We start from the raw sequence: 26,062 nt of genomic DNA on the forward strand, positions 1-26,062 counted from the left end.
AGAAAAAATCCCTATTGACAACTGGCTAATGTGAGACACTTGATCTCATAAACTTTTCAATGATTCGAGTTAGCAAGTCTCACTCGCTACTACCGTCTGCAACTCGATTTCGTTCAATTTCATATTCTTCGATGATGGAGCAGCAGTAGGAAAATCAGCTGATGATGAAGATACCTTTCCATCACGTGATATTTTGATCAAAAGATAGGTTGTGTGGAGGAATTGGGGCGGAAGGGCAGAGGCATCTCTCCTAGCCTATACTCCCTTTGCGAGCCCAAGCCCGGCTCACGAGTCATGTAGTGACCAGGCATCTGTCCAAACGCCATCGCATGAGCCTACTGATACCCGTTTGGCGTAACCGCATTTGCCAATGTCCAAAATAGCACCACCTCCGTTGGACGGCTCCCACGGCTCTCTCTTCCCTTAGCTTTCAGTAGGGCAACTACAAAAAATGCCAGCTACGGATCCTCCAGTCCGAAATTACCATCTTGCGGACGTTGGTAGATCTCATCTACAGCTCATCCTAGCCTCCCGGAGATTCATAAGGTCGTAGGTAGCACTCATTTTCATTCGTTTCAGTATTTCTTGTAATTTGTTTTAAGGTCAATAAACAAATGCTTGATCAATCACGATCTAAAAAAAATCACAATTGAGAAAAATATTCGATCCATTTTTTATCAGCAAAAACATTGTATTATCGTTTGTGTCAATTGGATTTTTCCGTTTTCAGTTAAAAATTAGCAAATTGAAAACAAGCAAAATCTAACTCAATAAAAAGTTCAAGCACATGCTTAGATAGTATTTTTGTTTAAGTTCACATTTGTGTCTACTTCCGAAAAAGACACTAGGGCATATAACCTTCTTGATATTGTTTACTAAACTAGCAAGGAGAGTGAGGTCGACCAAAATTTCTATGAGTCGGTCTAGTGCCAGCACTAAAATACCGGGGTTCTTATGTTGCCTATCCGTGGCCTTAGCTACCAAAAATATGTGTTTTCCTGGTATCAGGGGTCAGCAGTAGGGAGTAGTAATAGGAGGCAGTGCATCCCACCTACACCAGGCTTCTTTTTCCGAAAAAACTCTGTATTCTTATCCTCTTTTCTAAAGTCGGCCGCTTTTGTTGTTTTGAAACTTACATACGCGATTATCGTGATTGTGCTCGTGCGTTCGATGAGTATACAGTCACTGTCAGTCACAACAATGTAGTTCATGAATTGATTTGAGAGGTCAAAATACGATTCGAAAAACCGTCCGAATACCTGCTTCCTAGGGTTGTCTCCCTCCGTGTCTAGTTCTCCCGCTTCCTTTGCTGATTTCATTTTTTAATCAGGACAAAATGTTCATCGACGTCTCCATTGATTGACGAGGGACGAGCAGATTGAGGTTAGATTGGGAACGCATTATTGTCCATCTGGAGCAACCCTGTTGAATTCAGTAATGTCAAATCTGATGTATTTGATGCTGGATTGATCGACGTCCTGAGTTGTCAGTACTGTCTCCTTTGAATATGCAGAAGATCATGGAGCCATTCGAGTACTCGCAAGTTTGTTATTTCTTGGCAGATGCGAGTGCTCCTTTCGGGTTCGAACTCCACCTCTGATTCTGACCGATCAGATACGGTGTGTCTCTCTATCATCAATCAAGTCGATGTCATGTGAGACTTTTATCTCATCCAAATCAGCTTAGTCCGCATCTTTGAGTTTATCATAAATGTCCTTATCCAAAAAGAAGAAGCATCCTTTACTTCTGCCTGGTTAGCCTGTTTTTCTTCCAGCCGCTCTGAAAACCCTGTTTTTTTTAAGTAGCCCGCATTTTAGTGTGAATCGCAAGTCCGTTGCTAATTGATCATGTGATAGCGATTGAGACGTAATATCCAACGACCAAATGAACTGTAATCCATCGAGTACGTTTTCAGCTAAGCACGAACTCGATTTTTAACGCAGAGACTTTTGTACGCAGAGACTTTCGTGATCAGAGACTTTTGTAAGTGCCTGAGTAAGTGCCTTAACGCAGAGACTTTTGTAAGTACCTTAACGCAGAGACTTTTGTAAGTGCCTTAACGCAGAGACTTTTGTAAGTGCCTGAGTCATTAATCGTTGAAAAATGGCTGTCGCACCAAACAGTCAAAAAGGCAACAGCTTCCACTGGAACAGTCCCAGAACGTACACAAAGCCTGTTTTCTCTCGGTCCTGCCTCCTGAGCGTTATCTGCCAGAACGTAGAGCCAAAACCCAACGTCATGAAGAACTTCTTGTCTCCCAATTTCGAGAGGTTTTCATTAATGCGCGGTATCGGATATGCATCTTTGATTGTTACAGCGTTCAACTAGTAAAAATCAAAGCAAAATCTAAATTGTACCCATTTTTTCTCAGCCAAGACCACGCTACAAGCCCACGGGGTCTTAGATGGCTCATTCTTATCAAATCCCGCCAATTTTTTAACTGTTCGTTCGCTGTGAGGTACTGAGACCTCTCTTGTTCTAAGGTATTGTAACAACTAATGTCGTTCTTGTGTTTCGGAACAATTTCTGCACTCCAATTTAACACTTCCCTAAAGGAATCCAGCTCTTTGTCCAAAATTTTACAATTAAGGTGAACTCATTCGGGTTAGACTGCTTTGTTTGCTGCAAAATATGCGTCAGAGAGCGTCTCAGAAAAATTCGAACAGCTAGACAGCACATCATCAGTCTCTGATTTTATCGAAAAACCTTTCTTAAATTCAATTCATTCACTCTTCAATATACACTCTTTGTTAGCATGTAATGGACATTCAGTCAGTTTAAATTACGTCAAGTTCTTCATATTCTAGTACTCGGTGTTCAGAGGCAACTCATAATCAAGCTTCATTTACGCTTTTTGTTACTGGTGTTTCCTGGGTGTTCAACAACAAACTCAAACACAGTTCGTTTTGAGTTAGTGAAAAATTTCTTCCTGAAAAAAGCTCAGTTCTAACTATTTGGTTGGAGAACGAGACACACCTGTCTATTAATGCTAAGTTCATATAAATTTTTCATCCTTAACTTGGCTAAAACAGCTTGATTTGGTTTTTGTCTAACTTTTCGGTTTAGGAAAAATTCGCCGCAATAATCAAGGTTTTTTTGACTGGTTTTTTCTCTCGAGGTCATTAATTGGTATTACTCAAACAATGAGGTCAATCGTAACAACAAATTTGCGCACAAAATCGCCCTCCAAAATGAACTGTTCGGACTCATCCAGTTTCTCGACGACTAGGGACCTCATCTAGATATGCCTTCCATCAAGTTGCAGCGAGATGATCGGTGTCCTTCCAGCCACTTAAAAAGCCCCTTGGTTGACCACAGCTAGTCGGATGTTAGTCAGTATCAATCAGACTTGTCAAAGCCTATGTCGCTCCCAATGCTGAGAGCTGTTTGCCTTGCATGTCCAGCACATCTACTGCCAGATTGGCCTCAACCAATCTGGACTGCGTCTTACTTGAGCATGGCGTTATGCCAGATGCGTCGAACCTTCAGTTGTTTTTGTCCAAAGTAGATTTGACCCACTTGACTTTTCGCTTTTGGGCCTTGGTGTAGATATTGATGCCATCCACATTCATCAAGTTTGGGTAAGGGTCATAGACATCCATTTATTGTCCATCTGCCCTAATTAGCCTTGGTGGACCTGTTGTGAGCAACGACCTCACCGCTCTGGAAACGCCTTCACCGCATGGAGCACGGGCCTCATCGCACAGATTTCCAGACGAACCGAGGTGATCTTTGAAGGTTCACTAAATTTTTTTTACGATTTGATGACGCGCAACCAAAATCACCGATATTATTTTGCTACCTTCATCAGTCGTTCATAATGTCTTCTTCTTGAGATAATTTTTAATTTCAGGCTCTGGGGCACTTCCTTTTCTTTTATTTCCGCAGTCTTATCTAGGGTATCAGTTCTGTGTAATCTAGTTCTGACCTCACCCATTGCTCACTTTCTTTGGTTGCCAGATCTTATTGAACCTTTTACAATGCCTTCTGAGCCGCCAGGCCATAAAACATTTTGAGCTAGTTTAAGGCGACTGCTTGACTCTGCTTCATTCCTCAGACACGCTCGACTGGCTTTCACTCCGGATAACGCTTCTTCGTACCAATTCTTTTTTCACAGATACTACCGCGTACAAAAATGAGTTCAGTCTGACTTAAAATGCCCCTCAAAATTACGGAAGAAACATCGCGGGCCTTACTTCAAGATGAGACCGTGCTTCATGATGAGTCCTCTCACATAGTCCTCATCAGTAGCGTAAGTCATCTGGCGTAGGTACACAATCCGCTGATTAGTGAACTGAGTGACCAGCGTAGTCTTCAGCTCCTCGCTTCCCACCCGTCCATGAACTTCGATGCAATAGCCAGACTCCTATCTCAGAGTTTTTTGTCAGAATTATTTATGGTTCCCAGTAGTTCGAGGTCGTCCATAAACATGTCGATGGACTCGTCGTTTCTTTGGCGCCTTTTCAGCGATTGTCGGGATGAAACCAAAAGAGAAAGAGGACGTAATGCCGACGACAGAGAAATGCAAAACATTTGGAACAGTTTCCGCAACTACAACAAAGGCCAACCAAGACGAAGAGCAGGTCATCGATGGAGCAACGGCTAACCAAGAAAAAACAACTTCGCTTGAGCTGGGCGACTTGATGGCAAAGTTGGAGCAAATCGACAAGAAACTGAAATACAGTCGATGGACTCGTCGTTTCTTTGGCGCCTTTTCTGTGCCTGATGTCCGAACTTCACCATTGCCTGATGTCCAGATGTCTATGTACTCCGGAGCACAATTGATCCTGTGAAATCTCAAAAACCTTCTGAGTCCTGTCACATTCAATCGCCTTCTTCGCTTTTGGGTATACCTAAGTTACTTCGGAGGGTTCCTTTAGATTTCGATAAGAAGGGTTGTTAGGGGCTCGAGTCTTTTTTGGAGGGTCCCTAAGACACTTAAGTTACTTTGGAGTTTTTGTCAATTGTTTGCCAGAGAGAGTTATTAGGGGGCATATTTCACTCCGGATGGGGTTTCGTGAGGTTGCCTTAAATTTCCAAAACTTAAACCTTTTGCCTCAAGAGGTTTGGTGGGTTTCAAAACGACTTGAAGCAAGTTTACTTTTTTTCGGAAGGTTCCATTCAACTGCTTCGCAAGGTTCACAAAATTTTTTTTAACAAGGATGGTTGTTAAGGGGCTTAAATTACTCCGGTGGGTTGCTTCGGAGGGTTATCGGTCAAGGTTCCACGAAAATCGCTGTTTTTGACAAGCAAAGGCGTCCAATTACGATATAAGTTGCTGCAAACAAGGTTAGTTAAAACGGTCAAGGCTCCTTGTCAGCTAAAATTAAAATTTGGTGAAAATTTTTTCCCACTCAGTTGGTGCCTCAAACTTGGACTCTCCAAACTGACAAACTTTAAAAATTGTTTTCCGATCCTATTAACCTAAAAACGGCTATGAATTTTTAAAAAATCAGCAAAAATGTCGATATATGCTATCTCAGTTTTTCTGATCAGTAGTCTCTGAGAATTAAACAGAAACGAATTTGCTAAAGTGGGCGTCTTTTCCTACCTATTTAAGTTTTCAGTAATTTGCTTAAGTAATTCTTGTTGAAAGCGCTGGTCAAAACATCTGGTTAAAAAATCTCCAATCCTTTTATTTTACTAAATTAACCTCTCAATCGTTTTCTATAGATTATGTTAGCAAGCTTGTTGTTCAAAATTTTGTATCCCTTTATTTAAAAAACTTAAAATTCGATTTGAAGACATCTTGACGAAGCTTCAAAAAATCGCAAAAAATTTGATCGAAAAAATTACTTTCTCAACTTTTGATAACTCTTTCTCCGCGCGTTTCTCTTATTAGGGAGGTTGAACTTAGTTGTAGTTCAATGAGCAGACGCTTTTTCCGTCTGAAAAAGCTCGGAGATCTTACTATTACTAGTCGTTAATTAATTTTTCCATACCTTCTTTACACCAAAATATGCGTATTCAGAACCTTAACTTGGAAGTTCAACTGCATCGGTCCAATTGTGTCCCCCACAACCTTAGTTTAATAAAATAGTACCTATATAGATACCAAAACTAAGGCAACGATATCCATTAGACTTTGTTGATGTTGTCCAAGATGATTTTCGCCGTGAATGGTGCACGTCTGTCAGCTTATCGCTCTACCCTCCGGTCACCGGCGTAATTATCATCAACGTGCTTAAAAACTCAAACTCAACTCGAGGGAGGATACCTAACCAAAAACCAAAACGATCCAAACGCAAACCACACTATTTTCGAGTTTCCGATCGAGACTCATTCAAATCAATCTGAAACTCAACAAATAGAAAATCGAATCACATCTCGTCCGGAAACAAAATCTAAGTTTTGTTTTTTTTTTGGATTTTTATACATTTTTCAGTTTTTGTTCTTTTTGATTTTAATGTTATTTTTTTTTTCAGTTTGAAACAAAAAACAAAAAAAGATTGAAAATAGGAAAAAACTAAAAATAACTAAAAACTAAAACATAAAAAGGAAAGTGGCTTTGACTTCCAAATTAGGTGGATCAAACCTTCATATTAATTAAAATAGTATACCCATACCGTTTTCCAAAAAGACCGATCGTCTCGATCAAACCAGCAACGTTTTACAGGTGTCCAAGTGTGGAGCGTTGTAAAGTTTTCAGATAGCTTTTTATATCAGCGGACTACTGGGCGACTTGGCTGGAAGAGGTACCCAGCGAAGTGAGAAAGTGGACAACAAGGAGGCGTCACCACTGGGAGGTTTAACTGGAACAAACAGGTGACCAGCCCAGGGTGAAGGTGTGAACATCCGGCAGGTGACCAGTCAACAAAGCAGAACAGGGCAAACGGAAGAAAGTTGAAAGAGGTTCTGTTTGGTCAAACGGGTATCGTTAAAATCCATTTTACGTTTTAAGAAATAAGTGTAAAATTGAATAAGCGAATACCCACCGTTTTGAGAAAACGCTTTTACTTGAGCAGAGCTTGGAAACAGGTTCCACGGTTTTCTCTCGAGAGTTTTAGCACCAATCGCGCTTCGGGTAGTTTTCGGCTTTAGTGGGGGGCTAAATAGGGGGGGGGGGTGTTAGAAGGGGGGCTGGTTAAGATATAGGTTGGTGGTTGAAAATTGTAAAAAGGGGGAACACATTATAGTAACTATACAATCGATATCGTCGATTTAGTTACATTAGTAGACCCAGAGTCTGAAACAATCCATCTTTAGTTTCAGAACGAGAGTTGTAACGCGAGGATATCTAAAATTTAAGATCGAATTAGGGTAGGTAACCTGGTGGGATCGGGTGGGGGGATCGGCAATAGACAGTTTTTGGAACCCGAAAGGAGAATACCCCATAAGACCGTTATTAAGGTGTAGGAAAAACGCGGGACACTCAGGAACCAGACATTTTTTTTACGAATGTCGCCTTTGAATTTTGGGTGTACTCACCAGATTTTTTATATTTTTTCATTTTTCTCAGTCAAATTCTTTTATGATTTCGGATCAATTTTAATTGGCTTTTAAAGAATTGGAAATCATAAGGCACTTGCTAACAAGTCGTACTTCGAATGCGTCGGATTAATAAAGGGAAAGTGATTTCAGGGTGGTTAGCAGATTAAATTTTGATTAACAAGATTGGGTTCTGGGGATTTTTTAACACTAGAGCTCTAGAGGTGATACTGGGATAGTGGATCGGAATTTCCAATATTCGGAACAAGTTATTGGGGAAGTCATCAATCAGACGAAGAAACACTTGAGCTACGAGGTTGGAAGAAGTGCAAACAGTCTAGCTTACGGCCTTGGGATAATGATCTAAGTGTCCCGACACTCAGTCTTGGGATAGTGATCTAACAACCCGGGGAGACCCGACAGTCCCAGCAATCGGGCGAAGTCTCCTGGGAGGGTTCGGAAAGGTCCTGGGACAGTACGGAGTGACCAACACTCAAGCGAAGTCTCCTAGCAGGGTTCAGAAGGAGTCCTGGGACAGTACGAAGTATCCCAAGACTCGACCGAAGTCTCCTAGGAGGGACCACAGAAGTCCTGTGACAGTACGAAGTGTCCCAACACTTAAAGCGAAGTGTACTAGGAGGGTTCAGAGAAGTCCTGGGAGAGTACGAAGTGTCCCAACACTTAAAACGAAGTGTCCTAGGTGGGTTCAGAGGAGTCCTGGGACAGTACGAAGTGTCCCAACACTTAAAACCAAGTGTCCTAGGAGGGTTCTGAGAAGCCCTGGGACAGTAGCGAAGTGTCCCAACACTTGCGTGAAGGGTCCTAGGAGGGTTCGGAAAAGGCCTAAGACAGTACGAAGTGTCCCAAAACTTAAAGCGAAGTGTCCTAGGAGGGTTCAGAAAAGTCCTGGGACAGTAACGAAGTGTCTCAACACTCGAGCGAAGTCTCCTAGGAGGGTTCAGAGAAGTCCTGGGACAGTACGAAGTGTCCCAACACTTAAGGCGAAGTGTCCTAGGAGGGTTCAGAAAAGTCCTGGGAAAGTATTAAAGCATCCCAAAACTAGAACGAAGATTTAGAAGAAACCTTCGTTCTCAGCATCCCAAAAAAAAATTGACTTAGATTTAAAACTTTTTTAGACTGAATTCGACTGTTTTTAGCTTTTAATGCATTAAAAAATTTTTATAATTGAATCGGAATTTATATAGGGACTTATAAATATTAAATTTGTAAATAAAGAAAATTGTACATCAAAATCATGAAGCGAAATAGGGTATCGATAACTGAAAAAAGATTGAAATGACTAAAGAAAATCAAAGGTCGTCGCAACGGAAAACAACACTACCAAATCCGAAAGTTATGAGAAAGATTATTTCAGTGAACATGGTGAATACAAGAGGCGTAAAGGAACATAAGATCAAGGAGAAAGCTATGGAAGAACCAACTGTGCCGGCTAGAGAAATCGATCTTGAGACACCAGATCAGAGTGTTGACGGGGGTGGAAAGGAAAACCACGGAATCAACACCCATTCCAAATGCAGAAGAACAAGAAAAGAAAACGATAAAGTTCTCACCAATTGACATTGTGGACGATCCAACAAGCAACACGCCGGAAACGATAAGAAACGATTCTCAAACAAAAGAACGTCGTTCACAGAGAGAATTGCAGCGATTGTCGGGATGAAACCAAAAGAGAAAGAGGACGTAATGCCGACGACAGAGAAATGCAAAACATTTGGAACAGTTTCCGCAACTACAACAAAGGCCAACCAAGACGAAGAGCAGGTCATCGATGGAGCAACGGCTAACCAAGAAAAAACAACTTCGCTTGAGCTGGGCGACTTGATGGCAAAGTTGGAGCAAATCGACAAGAAACTGAAATACAGTCGATGGACTCGTCGTTTCTTTTGCGCCTTTTCTGTGCCTGATGTCCGAACTTCACCATTGCCTGATGTACAGATGTCTATGTACTCCGGAGCACAATTGATCCTGTGAAATCTCAAAAACCTTCTGAGTCCTGTCACATTCAATCGCCTTCTTCGGTTTGACCCAATTTATGCCCGTGACCTCTAGATCAATTGTCAGCTTGCTGCACTCTTGTTTCTTCGATATATTTTCCTCTTCGAAGTTGAGCTTCATCACTACTAACCAGGTGTCATGGCAGCCGTCCGACTCGTTCGTACAGGTTTTTGGCTTTTTAGCGTCCACCGTGATCAGTCTCCATTTTCATTGGACTTCGAATATATATCAATACTCAATTAGTTCCCAAAAAATTAAGGAGTGCAATTTCGCTTAGGACGTACAACCGGCATGAGAGTAGGTAAAAATTGATACTCTTCTCAAGTGATGTTTTGAACCTAATGCACCCACTGAGGTCTTCTTCGATGTATTCCCGGATTTCCCGAGCTGTCCAACTAATTAGCTCAAGGCAACCACCCAACCAAAATAACAATCGTAAAAATGTTCGGGCTCTTTGATAAGCACGATCTAGAAACCAAAGTTGATCCCGAATTTTCAAAACAAATAGTCTTTTGAATCATAAAAACACATGTTCCTAAAGCAGTTAACTCTTCTTTCTTATTCTCAAAGGTTTTGAGTATACCTAAGTTACTTCGGAGGGTTCCTTTAGATTTCAATAAGAAGGGTTGTTAGGGGCTTAAATTTTTCGAGTCTTTTTTGGAGGGTCCCTAAGACACTTAAGTTACTTTGGAGTTTTTCTCAATTGTTTGCCAGAGAGAGTTATTAGGGGGCATATTTCACTCCGGATGGGGTTTCGTGAGGTTGCCTTAAATTTCCAAAACTTAAACCTTTTGCCTCAAGAGGTTTGGTGGGTTTCAAAACGACTTGAAGCAAGTTTACTTTTTTTCGCAAGGTTCCATTCAACTGCTTCGCAAGGTTCACAAAATTTTTTTTAACAAGGATGGTTGTTAAGGGGCTTAAATTACTCCGGTGGGTTGCTTCGGAGGGTTATCGGTCAAGGTTCCACGAAAATCGCTGTTTTTGACAAGCAAAGGCGTCCAATTACGATATAAGTTGCTGCAAACAAGGTTAGTTAAAACGGTCAAGGCTCCTTGTCAGCTAAAATTAAAATTTGGTGAAAATTTTTTCCCACTCAGTTGGTGCCTCAAACTTGGACTCTCCAAACTGACAAACTTTAAAAATTGTTTTCCGATCCTATTAACCTAAAAACGGCTATGAATTTTTAAAAAATCAGCAAAAATGTCGATATATGCTATCTCAGTTTTTCTGATCAGTAGTCTCTGAGAATTAAACAGAAACGAATTTGCTAAAGTGGGCGTCTTTTCCTACCTATTTAAGTTTTCAGTAATTTGCTTAAGTAATTCTTGTTGAAAGCGCTGGTCAAAACATCTGGTTAAAAAATCTCCAATCCTTTTATTTTACTAAATTAACCTCTCAATCGTTTTCTATAGATTATGTTGGCAAGCTTGTTGTTCAAAATTTTGTATCCCTTTATTTAAAAAACTTAAAATTCGATTTGAAGACATCTTGACGAAGCTTCAAAAAATCGCAAAAAATTTGATCGAAAAAAGTACTTTCTCAACTTTTGATAACTCTTTCTCCGCGCGTTTCTCTTATTAGGGAGGTTGAACTTAGTTGTAGTTCAATGAGCCGACGCTTTTTACGTCTGAAAAAGCTCGGAGATCTTACTATTACTAGTCGTTAATTAATTTTTCCATACCTTCTTTACACCAAAATATGCGTATTCAGAACCTTAACTTGGAAGTTCAACTGCATCGGTCCAATTGTGTCCCCCACAACCTTAGTTTAATAAAATAGTACCTATATAGGTACCAAAACTAAGGTAACGATATCCATTAGACTTTGTTGATGTTGTCCAAGATAATTTTCGCCGTGAATGGTGCACGTCTGTCAGCTTATCGCTCTACCCTCCGGTCACCGGCGTAATTATCATTAACGTGCTTAAAAACTCAAACTCAACTCGAGGGAGGATACCTAACCAAAAACCAAAACGATCCAAACGCAAACCACACTATTTTCGAGTTTCCGATCGAGACTCATTCAAATCAATCTGAAACTCAACAAATAGAAAATCGAGTCACATCTCGTCCGGAAACAAAATCTAAGTTTTTTTTTGGATTTTTAAACATTTTTCAGTTTTTGTTCTTTTTGATTTTAATGTTATTTTTTTTATTTTTCTCAGTTTGAAACAAAAAACAAAAAAAGATTGAAAATAGGAAAAAACTATAAAACATAAAAAGGAAAGTGGCGTTGACTTCCAAATTAGGTGGATCAAACCTTCATATTAATTAAAATAGTATACCCATACTGTTTTCCAAAAAGACCGATCGTCTCGATCAAACCAGCAACGTTTTACAGGTGTCCAATTGTGGAGCGTTGTAAAGTTTTCAGATAGCTTTTTATATCAGCGGACTACTGGGCGACTTGGCTGGAAGAGGTACCCAGCGAAGTGAGAAAGTGGACAACAAGGAGGCGTCACCACTGGGAGGTTTAACTGGAACAAACAGGTGACCAGCCCAGGGTGAAGGTGTGAACATCCGGCAGGTGACCAGTCAACAAAGCAGAACAGGGCAAACGGAAGAAAGTTGAAAGAGGTTCTGTTTGGTCAAACGGGTATCGTTAAAATCCATTTTACGTTTTAAGAAATAAGTGTAAAATTGAATAAGCGAATACCCACCGTTTTGAGAAAACGCTTTTACTTGAGCAGAGCTTGGAAACAGGTTCCACGGTTTTCTCTCGAGAGTTTTAGCACCAATCGCGCTTCGGGTAGTTTTCGGCTTTAGTGGGGGGCTAAATAGGGGGGGGGGTGTTAGAAGGGGGGCTGGTTAAGATATAGGTTGGTGGTTGAAAATTGTAAAAAGGGGGAACACATTATAGTAACTATACAATCGATATCGTCGATTTAGTTACATTAGTAGACCCAGAGTCTCAAACAATCCATCTTTAGTTTCAGAACGAGAGTTGTAACGCGAGGATATCTAAAATTTAAGATCGAATTAGGGTAGGTAACCTGGTGGGATCGGGTGGGGGGATCGGCAATAGACCGTTTTTGGAACCCGAAAGGAGAATACCCCATAAGACCGTTATTAAGGGGTAGGAAAAACGCGTGACACTCAGGTACCAGACATTTTTTTTACGAATGTCGCCTTTGAATTTTGGGTGTACTCACCAGATTTTTTATATTTTTTCATTTTTCTCAGTCAAATTCTTTTATGATTTCGGATCAATTTTAATTGGCTTTTAAAGAATTGGAAATCATAAGGCACTTGCTAACATGTCGTACTTCGAATGCGTCGGATTAATAAAGGGAAAGTGATTTCAGGGTGGTTAGCAGATTAAATTTTGATTAACAAGATTGGGTTCTGGGGATTTTTTAACACTAGAGCTATAGAGGTGATACTGGGATAGTGGATCGGAATTTCCAATATTCGGAACAAGTTATTGGGGAAGTCATCAATCAGACGAAGAAACACTTGAGCTACGAGGTTGGAAGAAGTGCAAACAGTCTAGCTTGCGGCCTTGGGATAATGATCTAAGTGTCCCGACACTCAGTCTTGGGATAGTGATCTAACAACCCGGGGAGACCCGACAGTCGCAGCAATCGGGCGAAGTCTCCTGGGAGGGTTCGGGAAGGTCCTGGGACAGTACGGAGTGACCAACACTCAAGCGAAGTCTCCTAGCAGGGTTCAGAAGGAGTCCTGGGACAGTACGAAGTATCCCAAGACTCGACCTAAGTCTCCTAGGAGGGACCACAGAAGTCCTGGGACAGTACGAAGTGTCCCAACACTTAAAGCGAAGTGTACTAGGAGGGTTCAGAGAAGTCCTGGGACAGTACGAAGTGTCCCAACACTTAAAACGAAGTGTCCTAGGTGGGTTCAGAGGAGTCCTGGGACAGTACGAAGTGTCCCAACACTTAAAACCAAGTGTCCTAGGAGGGTTCTGAGAAGCCCTGGGACAGTAGCGAAGTGTCCCAACACTTGCGTGAAGGGTCCTAGGAGGGTTCGGAAAAGGCCTAGGACAGTACGAAGTGTCCCAAAACTTAAAGCGAAGTGTCCTAGGAGGGTTCAGAAAAGTCCTGGGACAGTAACGAAGTGTCTCAACACTCGAGCGAAGTCTCCTAGGAGGGTTCAGAGAAGTCCTGGGACAGTACGAAGTGTCCCAACACTTAAGGCGAAGTGTCCTAGGAGGGTTCAGAAAAGTCCTGGGAAAGTATTAAAGCATCCCAAAACTAGAACGAAGATTTAGAAGAAACCTTCGTTCTCAGCATCCCAAAAAAAAAAATTGACTTAGATTTAAAACTTTTTTAGACTGAATTCGACTGTTTTTAGCTTTTAATGCATTAAAAAAATTTTATAATTGAATCGGAATTTATATAGGGACTTATAAATATTAAATTTGTAAATAAAGAAAATTGTACATCAAAATCATGAAGCGAAATAGGGTATCGATAACTGAAAAAAGATTGAAATGACTAAAGAAAATCAAAGGTCGTCGCAACGGAAAACAACACTACCAAATCCGAAAGTTATGAGAAAGAATATTTCAGTGAACATGGTGAATACAAGAGGCGTAAAGGAACATAAGATCAAGGAGAAAGCTATGGAAGAACCAACTGTGCCGGCTAGAGAAATTGATCTTGAGACACCAGATCAGAGTGTTGACGGGGGTGGAAAGGAAAACCACGGAATCAACACCCATTCCAAATGCAGAAGAACAAGAAAAGAAAACGATAAAGTTCTCACCAATTGACATTGTGGACGATCCAACAAGCAACACGCCGGAAACGATAAGAAACGATTCTCAAACAAAAGAACGTCGTTCACAGAGAGAATTGCAGCGATTGTCGGGATGAAACCAAAAGAGAAAGAGGACGTAATGCCGACGACAGAGAAATGCAAAACATTTGGAACAGTTTCCGCAACTACAACAAAGGCCAACCAAGACGAAGAGCAGGTCATCGATGGAGCAACGGCTAACCAAGAAAAAACAACTTCGCTTGAGCTGGGCGACTTGATGGCAAAGTTGGAGCAAATCGACAAGAAACTGAAATACAGTCGATGGACTCGTCGTTTCTTTTGCGCCTTTTCTGTGCCTGATGTCCGAACTTCACCATTGCCTGATGTACAGATGTCTATGTACTCCGGAGCACAATTGATCCTGTGAAATCTCAAAAACCTTCTGAGTCCTGTCACATTCAATCGCCTTCTTCGGTTTGACCCAATTTATGCCCGTGACCTCTAGATCAATTGTCAGCTTGCTGCACTCTTGTTTCTTCGATCTATTTTCCTCTTCGAAGTTGAGCTTCATCACTACTAACCAGGTGTCATGGCAGCCGTCCGACTCCTTCGTACAGGTTTTTGGCTTTTTAGCGTCCACCGTGATCAGTCTCCATTTTCATTGGACTTCGAATATATATCAATACTCAATTAGTTCCCAAAAAATTAAGGAGTGCAATTTCGCTTAGGACGTACAACCGGCATGAGAGTAGGTAAAAATTGATACTCTTCTCAAGTGATGTTTTGAACCTAATGCACCCACTGAGGTCTTCTTCGATGTATTCCCGGATTTCCCGAGCTGTCCAACTAATTAGCTCAAGGCAACCACCCAACCAAAATAACAATCGTAAAAATGTTCGGGCTCTTTGATAAGCCCGATCTAGAAACCAAAGTTGATCCCGAATTTTCAAAACAAATAGTCTTTTGAATCATAAAAACACATGTTCCTAAAGCAGTTAACTCTTCTTTCTTATTCTCAAAGGTTTTGAGTATACCTAAGTTACTTCGGAGGGTTCCTTTAGATTTCAATAAGAAGGGTTGTTAGGGGCTTAAATTTTTCGAGTCTTTTTTGGAGGGTCCCTAAGACACTTAAGTTACTTTGGAGTTTTTCTCTATTGTTTGCCAGAGAGAGTTATTAGGGGGCATATTTCACTCCGGATGGGGTTTCATGAGGTTGCCTTAAATTTCCAAAACTTAAACCTTTTGCCTCAAGAGGTTTGGTGGGTTTCAAAACGACTTGAAGCAAGTTTACTTTTTTTCGGAAGGTTCCATTCAACTGCTTCGCAAGGTTCACAAAATTTTTTTAAACAAGGATGGTTGTTAAGGGGCTTAAATTACTGCGGTGGGTTGCTTCGGAGGGTTATCGGTCAAGGTTCCACGAAAATCGCTGTTTTTGACAAGCAAAGGCGTCCAATTACGATATAAGTTGCTGCAAACAAGGTTAGTTAAAACGGTCAAGGCTCCTTGTCAGCTAAAATTAAAATTTGGTGAAAATTTTTTCCCACTCAGTTGGTGCCTCAAACTTGGACTCTCCAAACTGACAAACTTTAAAAATTGTTTTCCGATCCTATTAACCTAAAAACGGCTATGAATTTTTAAAAAATCAGCAAAAATGTCGATATATGCTATCTCAGTTTTTCTGATCAGTAGTCTCTGAGAATTAAACAGAAACGAATTTGCTAAAGTGGGCGTCTTTTCCTACCTATTTAAGTTTTCAGTAATTTGCTTAAGTAATTCTTGTTGAAAGCGCTGGTCAAAACATCTGGTTAAAAAATCTCCAATCCTTTTATTTTACTAAATTAACCTCTCAATCGTTTTCTATAGATTATGTTGGCAAGCTTGTTGTTCAAAATTTTGTATCCCTTTATTTAAAAAACTTAAAATTCGATTTGAAGACATCTTGACGAAGCTTCAAAAAATCGCAAAAAATTTGATCGAAAAAAGTACTTTCTCAACTTTTGATAACTCTTTCTCCGCGCGTTTCTCTTATTAGGGAGGTTGAACTTAGTTGTAGTTCAATGAGCCGACGCTTTTTACGTCTGAAAAAGCTCGGAGATCTTACTATTACTAGTCGTTAATTAATTTTTCCATACCTTCTTTACACCAAAATATGCGTATTCAGAACCTTAACTTGGAAGTTCAACTGCATCGGTCCAATTGTGTCCCCCACAACCTTAGTTTAATAAAATAGTACCTATATAGGTACCAAAACTAAGGTAACGATATCCATTAGACTTTGTTGATGTTGTCCAAGATAATTTTCGCCGTGAATGGTGCACGTCTGTCAGCTTATCGCTCTACCCTCCGGTCACCGGCGTAATTATCATTAACGTGCTTAAAAACTCAAACTCAACTCGAGGGAGGATACCTAACCAAAAACCAAAACGATCCAAACGCAAACCACACTATTTTCGAGTTTCCGATCGAGACTCATTCAAATCAATCTGAAACTCAACAAATAGAAAATCGAGTCACATCTCGTCCGGAAACAAAATCTAAGTTTTTTTTTGGATTTTTAAACATTTTTCAGTTTTTGTTCTTTTTGATTTTAATGTTATTTTTTTTATTTTTCTCAGTTTGAAACAAAAAACAAAAAAAGATTGAAAATAGGAAAAAACTATAAAACATAAAAAGGAAAGTGGCGTTGACTTCCAAATTAGGTGGATCAAACCTTCATATTAATTAAAATAGTATACCCATACTGTTTTCCAAAAAGACCGATCGTCTCGATCAAACCAGCAACGTTTTACAGGTGTCCAAGTGTGGAGCGTTGTAAAGTTTTCAGATAGCTTTTTATATCAGCGGACTACTGGGCGACTTGGCTGGAAGAGGTACCCAGCGAAGTGAGAAAGTGGACAACAAGGAGGCGTCACCACTGGGAGGTTTAACTGGAACAAACAGGTGACCAGCCCAGGGTGAAGGTGTGAACATCCGGCAGGTGACCAGTCAACGAAGCAGAACAGGGCAAACGGAAGAAAGTTGAAAGAGGTTCTGTTTGGTCAAACGGGTATCGTTTAAATCCATTTTACGTTTTAAGAAATAAGTGTAAAATTGAATAAGCGAATACCCACCGTTTTGAGAAAACGCTTTTACTTGAGCAGAGCTTGGAAACAGGTTCCACGGTTTTCTCTCGAGAGTTTTAGCACCAATCGCGCTTCGGGTAGTTTTCGGCTTTAGTGGGGGGCTAAATAGGGGGGGGGGGTGTTAGAAGGGGGGCTGGTTAAGATATAGGTTGGTGGTTGAAAATTGTAAAAAGGGGGAACACATTATAGTAACTATACAATCGATATCGTCGATTTAGTTACATTAGTAGACCCAGAGTCTCAAACAATCCATCTTTAGTTTCAGAACGAGAGTTGTAACGCGAGGATATCTAAAATTTAAGATCGAATTAGGGTAGGTAACCTGGTGGGATCGGGTGGGGGGATCGGCAATAGACCGTTTTTGGAACCCGAAAGGAGAATACCCCATAAGACCGTTATTAAGGGGTAGGAAAAACGCGTGACACTCAGGTACCAGACATTTTTTTTACGAATGTCGCCTTTGAATTTTTGGTGTACTCACCAGATTTTTTATATTTTTTCATTTTTCTCAGTCAAATTCTTTTATGATTTCGGATCAATTTTAATTGGCTTTTAAAGAATTGGAAATCATAAGGCACTTGCTAACAAGTCGTACTTCGAATGCGTCGGATTAATAAAGGGAAAGTGATTTCAGGGTGGTTAGCAGATTAAATTTTGATTAACAAGATTGGGTTCTGGGGATTTTTTAACACTAGAGCTCTAGAGGTGATACTGGGATAGTGGATCGGAATTTCCAATATTCGGAACAAGTTATTGGGGAAGTCATCAATCAGACGAAGAAACACTTGAGCTACGAGGTTGGAAGAAGTGCAAACAGTCTAGCTTACGGCCTTGGGATAATGATCTAAGTGTCCCGACACTCAGTCTTGGGATAGTGATCTAACAACCCGGGGAGACCCGACAGTCCCAGCAATCGGGCGAAGTCTCCTGGGAGGGTTCGGGAAGGTCCTGGGACAGTACGGAGTGACCAACACTCAAGCGAAGTCTCCTAGCAGGGTTCAGAAGGAGTCCTGGGACAGTACGAAGTATCCCAAGACTCGACCGAAGTCTCCTAGGAGGGACCACAGAAGTCCTGGGACAGTACGAAGTGTCCCAACACTTAAAGCGAAGTGTACTAGGAGGGATCAGAGAAGTCGTGGGACAGTACGATGCATCCCAACACTAGAGCGAAGTCTCGTAGGAGGGTTCAGAGAAGTCCTGGGAAAGTACGAAGTGTCCCAACACTTAAAACGAAGTGTCCTAGGTAGGTTCAGCGAGTCCTGGGACAGTACGAAGTGTCCCAACACTTAAAACCAAGTGTCCTAGGAGGGTTCTGAGAAGCCCTGGGACAGTAGCGAAGTGTCCCAACACTTGAGTGAAGGGTCTTAGGAGGGTTCGGAAAAAAGGTCTAGGACAGTACGAAGTGTCCCAAAACTTAAAGCGAAGTGTCCTAGGAGGGTTCAGAAAAGTCCTGGGACAGTAACGAAGTGTATCAACACTCGAGCGAAGTCTCCTAGGAGGGTTCAGAGAAGTCCTGGGACAGTACGAAGTGTCCCAACACTTAAGGCGAAGTGTCCTAGGAGGGTTCAGAAAAGTCCTGGGAAAGTATTAAAGCATCCCAAATCTAGAACGAAGATTTAGAAGAAACCTTCGTTCTCAGCATCCCAAAAATAGAAATTGACTTAGATTCAAAACTGCTTTAGACTGAATTCGACTGTTTTTAGCTTTTAATACATTGAAAAAAATTTTTATAATTGAATCGGAATTATAAAGGGACTTGTAAATATTAAATTTGTAAACAAAGAAAATTGTACATCAAAATCATGAAGCGAAATAGGGTATCGATAACTGAAAAAAGATTGAAATGACTAAAGCCAAATCAAACGTCGTCGCAACGGAAAGCAAAACTACCAAATCCGAAAAAAATGAGAAAGAATTTTTCAGTGAACATGGTCAATACAAGAGGCGTAAAGGAACATAAGATCAAGGAGAAAGCTATGGAAGAACCAAGTGTGCCGGCTAGAGAAATCGATCTTGAGACACCAGATCAGAGTGTTGACGGGGTGGAAAGGAAAACCACGGAATCAACACCAATTCGAATTGCAGAAGAACAAGAAAAGAAAACGATGGAGTTCTCACCAATTGACATTGTGGACTATCCAACAAGCAACACGCCGGAAACGATAAAAGACGATTCTCAAACACAAGAACGTCATTCACAGAGAGGGTTGCAGCAATGGTCGGGGTGAAACCAAAAGAGAAAGAGGACGTAATGCCAACGACAGAGAAATGCAAAACATTTGGAGCAGTTTCCGCAACTACAACAGAGGCCAACCAAGACGAAGAGCAGGTCACACATGGAGCAACGGCTAACCAAGAAGAAACAATTTTGCTTGAGCTGGGCGACTTGATGGCAAAGTTGGAGCAAATCGACAAGAAACTGATATACAGCGAGAAGGACCGCCAAGAAATAAAAAGTGAGACATGACACAACTTAAGGCGAAGTGTCATAGGAGGGTTGAGAAAAGTCCTGGGACAGAACGAAGTGTCCTAACACTTGAGCGAAGGGTCCTAGGAGGGTTCGAAAAAGGCCTAAGATAATACGAAGTGTCCCAAAACTTAAAGCGAAGTGTTCTAGGAGGGTTCAGAAAAGCCCTGGGACAGTAACGAAGTGTCCCAACACTCGAGCCAAATCTCATAGGAGGGTTCAGAGAAGTCCTGGGACACTACGAAGTGTCCCAACACTAAAGGCGAAGTGTCTTAGGAGTATTTTAGAGACCTTCGTTCTCAGCATCCCAAAAGTAGAAATTGAAAAAGTTTCAAAACTGTTTTAGACTGAAATCGACTGTTTTTAGCTTTTAATGCATGTAAATAAATTTATAATTGCAATCGGATTTTACAATAGGGACTCTGTAAAAAAAAAATTTACATAAAAATCATGAAGCGAAATAGGGTATCGATAACTGAAAAAAGAGTAACAGGGCTAAAGCAAAATCAAACCTCGTCGCAACGGAAAGCAACACTAACAAATCCGAAAATCATAAGAAAAATATTTCAGTGAGCATGATCAATACAAAAGGCTTAAAAGAACATAGGCGTAAAAGAAAGCTATCGAAGAACCAACTGTGCCTGCTAGAGAAATCGATCTTGAGACACCAGATCAGAGTATTGACGGAGTGGAAAGGAAAACCACGAAATCAACAACAATGCCAGATGCAGAAGAACATGAAAAAATAAAACGATAGAGTTCTCACCAATTGACATTGTGGACGATCCAACAAGCAACAAGCCGGAAACGATAAAAGAAGATTCTCAAACAAAAAGAACGTCGTTCACAGAGACGATTGCAGCGATGGTCGGGATGAAACCAAAAGTGAAAGAGGAGGTAATGCCGACGACAGAGAAATTCAAAACGTTTGCAACAATTTCCGCAACTACAACAGAGGCCAACCAAGACGAATAGCAGGTCACACATGGAGCAACGGCTAACCAAGAAAAAACAATTTCGCTTGAGCTGGGCGACTTGATGGCAAAATTGAAGCAAACCGACAAGAAACTGAAATACAGCCAGGAGGACCGCCAAGATCTAAAGAGGGAGATACAACACAACGAGAATGAGAAACTAGACAACTGCTTTCACCTGGCAAGGGCGACGGAAGAGAAGCTACAGCAGATGTCAGACAAGGTAGAGGCTACCGACAAAGAGCGAGAGAAGCTTAACAAGAAGGAAATGGAAGAAATGAAAGAACGGTACGACACCGTGAACGAGAAGTTGAGGAAAAGTTCTTGTGACATACAGTCCACACTGGATGCACTCTTGAGAAACTCGTTAGCCCAATATAAAATAGTGGTGGAAAAGCCATCCGGAACTAGAGTAGATTTCGTGGAACCACAACAAAAGAAACGAGAAGATAAACCGTTAGTGCGAACTGATAGTACCATGAAAGTGGGAGTCTCAAACACAACAAGGGCAACAGAGGACTCAAGATCAAATACGGGTGTACAACCGGATGCCATGACATGGGTCAATACCTGGGAAATGATGAACAGGACGCTTCAAGCATTCGCTACAAGAAACACAGACTCAGGTGACAGAGGCAGTGGCAAATTTCGGAAAACCTTCAAAAAACCGAAGGAATTCAAGGACGATTCAGATGGTTGCATTGATACATGGGTTGAGGTAAGAAGACTACATCTAAAACAAGATAACTTGAACGACGAAAGGCAGGCCTGCACGGCAATACTGACCAACTTAGAAGGCACCGCACTAAAATGCGTGGTAGCAAAGAAGGGGGAGGAGCGTGATACAGCGGACAAGATCTTCGAGATACTGAGGAACCGAATCGGGTCAGGGATGAAGGGTCATCAAGCGATGATGAGATTTGAAAAAAGAAGACAAAGACGAGTCAATCGATCGATTCCTGGATGATCTTGAGAGCTTGAGAAGAAGAAGCGACCCGGAAGATTCGACGAACAGAAGAAACTTAAGCATCGCTTCAAAGTTCATTGATGGGGTGGGAAGCGACGACTTGAGAACGATGCTGGCAACGTATTATACACTATCGAAGGATAATGCACCAACCCCAGAAGAGATGAGACAAGAGTCAAGAGAGTAAATGTTAATGAAACCAAAAAAAGTACTCATACTCAGAAAGCAGGAACATGCAAGGGGGGAGCCAGCAACAAAGGTCGCCATGGTACAGGCCTAGAGACGACATGGACAAACGTAGGTCTTGCGCAAACTGCGGATCAGTGGATCATCATGTGGCGGATTGCACGACATAAAAGCAGGGCATGAAGAGCTTGGGATGCGCACCGGAAGAGGAGGACAAGAATCAAATGGAGGAACATGAGTTTTACAGTGGCTTGATCATCCAGATAGGCGCGAGGTGTTTTTTTTGCAATCAAGAAGGCCATCTCAGAATGGACTGTCCTTTGTTTTGGGAGGCAGTGAAGAATCAAAATCAACCGAAACACAAACTAGCACTGGCGCAGTGCAAAATACTAGGAACAGACAAGCTGAAAACGATTTGAACAATAAATAAGCAGCGAGTGGTGAATTGTCAACAAAGACAGTAAAGGGCGTGACACAAAACACAGATGTCACGGGGGCCGAGAAAGGAAACTCTACAGAAATAAACTACGAGAGGGCAGCAATCCTAAGAAGCTCATCATGTCATGCTCAAAAAACTTGCATTTCACCCCAAAATCAAGACTAAACGTTTTTCTCAATGTCAAACTTCCAAAAATGATCGTTTGGCACATACTCCCCGGACTCAAGATCGATGTCCTCATCGCGTGTCTTCGTATGTCAGTGAGCCCCCAGCATGTTGAGTGTGTCTCAAGATACAGTGCCAGTGGTCATTTACAGAAGTTTACAGCAGATTTAACTTTATCTACACCCCAAAATTCACAACCATGCAAAATTGTCACATAATCGCTAAACAGCAATCAAAATCTGCATACACCTGCACCCTGAATTTCCGCTTTGTAAGCTAATGATTAAAACTTCTTTTGTTTTACCCATTCAGAAAATTGTCATGCAGCATTTTGATTTATATAGTAGTTATGATATACAAGTAACAATAATTTTTTATCAAATTTTTTTTCCGTGCCCTCAGACTTCATCTGATTTCACACTCAAGCTTTTTTTTCTTTGTACCACTCACGGCACAAGAACCAATCACTGCACACCCTCCTCAGTTCGTGCTCCTTGTCTTCGAGGTACTGGGTCCTGACACATTCGACATCTTAATCTGCCTTGCCAGTTCTTCTTCAACGTCGGAACTGATTACGAGCTCTTCCCCTGCCTTCAGCTGTTCGTAGGACCGCATCCACTCCCTTTGCTCTTGTAGTCTTTTCGTCTGATTCGGTAGACCCTTCACTTTGGACTCCCTATTCCGGCAAAAGGAATTGTGCAAACTCAGGCTCACGTTCTTCGCCAAGTCTTCCTCCAATATCGACTCCCTCGCTTTGGTATTGTCTCTAGACACTCTATCAACCCGTGGTTATCGCATTACGAGGGGTTAACGAGGGCCTCGCGAAAGCTTTCGGTCCAATTTCTGCCAGGAACTGTCGATAATCCTTTTGATGTTTCTTCATCCGATCCTTCGTCACCGTGTATAACCAAGACGTCAATGTCGCTCAAAACCATGGGAAGAATCTTATGCGACTCCACACGTGCCTCACCTCCATAGGTATCGAGAATCCTTTGCACGCATTCTCATACAACTCAAGCCTCCGGTTGTAGTTAATGGCATGTATTGATTCCGCTGTAGGTGCTTTCGACTCTCGATATTTCGTTACATTTTCATCGATCCATCATAAAGCCAGCATCGAGCTCAACACGAGAAGGGTGACCTTCTGCTGATGGTCAGGTAATCCGACTGACCGAATTTCTTCCACGTCCCATATCAAGCAGAGGTTTGAATGCTCCGGATACCACACTGTCTGCGCCAGGCAGTGGCATGGACATTCCCCATGTGTCAGGTTGATACTCTGTAGGTGGCGTTCTCCCGAAGCTTCCAACAGACGGTCAAACTCCATCATCTTCTCATGTGTTACGTCATTCCCTTCCATAGCTGGGGCACTATTCATCGCTTTCCCGGTCGTGTTTTGTCTCTCGAAATCACTCGTGTTCTCGTATTCCAAGCTCAAGAGTTCCTCCCCCCAGGTCTCACTCAAGTTCTCTCTTTGGTCATCCGGCACAGCTCCCACGATTTTCCTCAACAGTCGGTGTGAGTAATGCAACTTTGCGAGCCAGGCGTACACACTTGGGTATCGAGAAGGCTTTGTCAATTAACACCTTCTGACTGGATTAATTAAGACCATTTATCCACGGGGGAAAAGACCAACACAAGAGCAGTACGGCTCATCACGGCGAACCGCTGTTGTGCCCCTGTTTAAGAACTACATGCAATTATTATTTTTTTAATTATTTTTCTGGGCTGGGTAATGTTGTTTCACCCTCAAGCAACGAGCACGGATCATAGTGGGCCTCGAACATCCTACCTTTCGATTGAGAGGCGGAGACGTAACCACTTCACCACCGCTCCCCTTCACCATCGCTCCCCTGCCTCCACTGGAAGCTTCCACCATCGCCATTTGTAATGGATAGTGGCTTCCACACAAATTGGCCATCACCGATCCCACTAGAAATTTGGGATTCGTTGGCAAACTGTAGGCTTCACTCACTGGAAATCCCATCTCCGCCTCAAGACCAATCTTCCATCCTCTGATGTGCTTTTGGACCATCTGCAACACTCCAGGGCATGAATCGACGCTCAACGTCGTCACTAATTGTTGTTCGGATTCTACTATCTCCAGTGATTGCAAGCTGCACATCCTCGAGAAAAATCCCAACACCGTCGCTATGGTCACCGTGGTGCTCGTATAGCTTTCAGCCATTATCTGCACCTCACTTTTCTCCTTCTCCGTGATATCACTAAACCACGTGGTTAGGTCTTCCTTCTGAAACGATTGTATTATGACACAGGATCGTCCATCACAAGCATGTTCTCCACCTCCACACACCAGGTCCAGACAACTAGCCGGTTCCATCTTCTTCACTAGCTTTTCTTGTTTGCTCGTTGTTTCCTCCGATTCCTTTCGCTGAGGTCAGATTAGTTTGTGGACCACGTTCAGATTCCCCAAATCTTCATTCTTCGCTGGTGACAGTCTCACTCGCTCCGTGATTTCCTCAATCAAATTCGCGTGTGGATGAGGACACCAAGAGGGTCTCAGCAACTTCCAAACAATCCCCAAATAAGTGACCAACATGTCGTTTCTATTTCCCATCTTTAGTTCCGCCCTTTTGTTCGAGCGCGGCACGGTGATCACCTCTAGAATTTTTGCGAGTAACAGACCTAGGCTTGGCCTTTTCCTTTCCGTCGGATCGATCTCGATGATCTTCTCCGTCCAGAAATTCAACAATTCTGCCACCTCAAAATTCATGTAGGCATTTTCGGCCTCCGAGTCCAAGAAAGGGTTGTAAGCTATTTCCATTACTCCAGACACATACTGGTATTCTCTACGTTTTGTGGGTTTTGCATATTTTTCTGCTCGGGCCACGTTACGATGTACGTCATGCCCCTCCTCGAATTTCTTGTTGTAGAACCTCCGTATTTCATCACTTTTCCCATGGCTCTCCAGAGACTGCATCGAGCTCTCTTCCTTTTCGATTCCAGTACTCTGGTATACGTTCAGGATAACAGTGGACACTCTCCTTTCCATGGTTTTACTTCCCTTTGGTTTTTGATGGCACATTTGTATAGTAGTGTCGGTTATCATTGACGTAATCCACCTCAAGAAACAAGTGGCATCTTTTCTTCTCGCTAGGCTCAATCCCGACTTGTCTCGAGGAATATGTTGCACCAGCGTTTAGTACACCTGAAGACTCTTTTCGCCCAATTTATTTTGTCGTGCGAGGTCAAAGCTTTCAATGCCACTCCCGCAAAACTCCACGTGACCATCAACTGTCTGCCGTTCGGACAAACGGATTCGCCATCAATGGCAATGCTGCCGACGGTGCTCTCATTCTCATCGCGTCTTCAAAATACTCAAGCAGCAGGTTCTCCCAAGATTGCCCCAACTAGTTTCCTAACTCTAGTTTGTTAACTTCGGCCTTCTGCTGGGTAGCCCAATGCCACCGCTTGATACCCGGCGATCAAGCTCCTTCAGGCGATTCTTCAGTTCTTTCGTGGTCTACAGAGCTATCTACCAAGGCCTAGCGGTATTGCTCGTCGCATTCCTCTCGAGATGATTGCCCGTCACTTGCTTCCAAATGGCCTGGTGTTGCGT

General features: G+C 42.0%; 1 protein-coding gene across 1 annotated transcript in view; it reads left to right on the top strand.

Annotated features, from left to right (window-relative positions):
• The window catches only part of LOC134839770 (GATA zinc finger domain-containing protein 4-like), a gene marked incomplete at its 5' end in the record, with an annotated part of 10,031 nt that extends 3,262 nt beyond the window's left edge, over nucleotides 1-6,769 (top strand). The window contains one exon of the mRNA XM_063855390.1: nucleotides 6,667-6,769. Within this exon, the coding sequence (XP_063711460.1) occupies nucleotides 6,667-6,769 (103 nt within the window). The remainder of the gene's footprint in view (nucleotides 1-6,666) is intronic.
• Between the last annotated feature and the right edge of the window lie 19,293 nt (nucleotides 6,770-26,062).

This window comes from Symsagittifera roscoffensis, chromosome 2 (assembly GCF_963678635.1).
Source record: "Symsagittifera roscoffensis chromosome 2, txSymRosc1.1, whole genome shotgun sequence".
Taxonomy (NCBI): Eukaryota; Metazoa; Xenacoelomorpha; order Acoela; family Convolutidae; genus Symsagittifera; species Symsagittifera roscoffensis.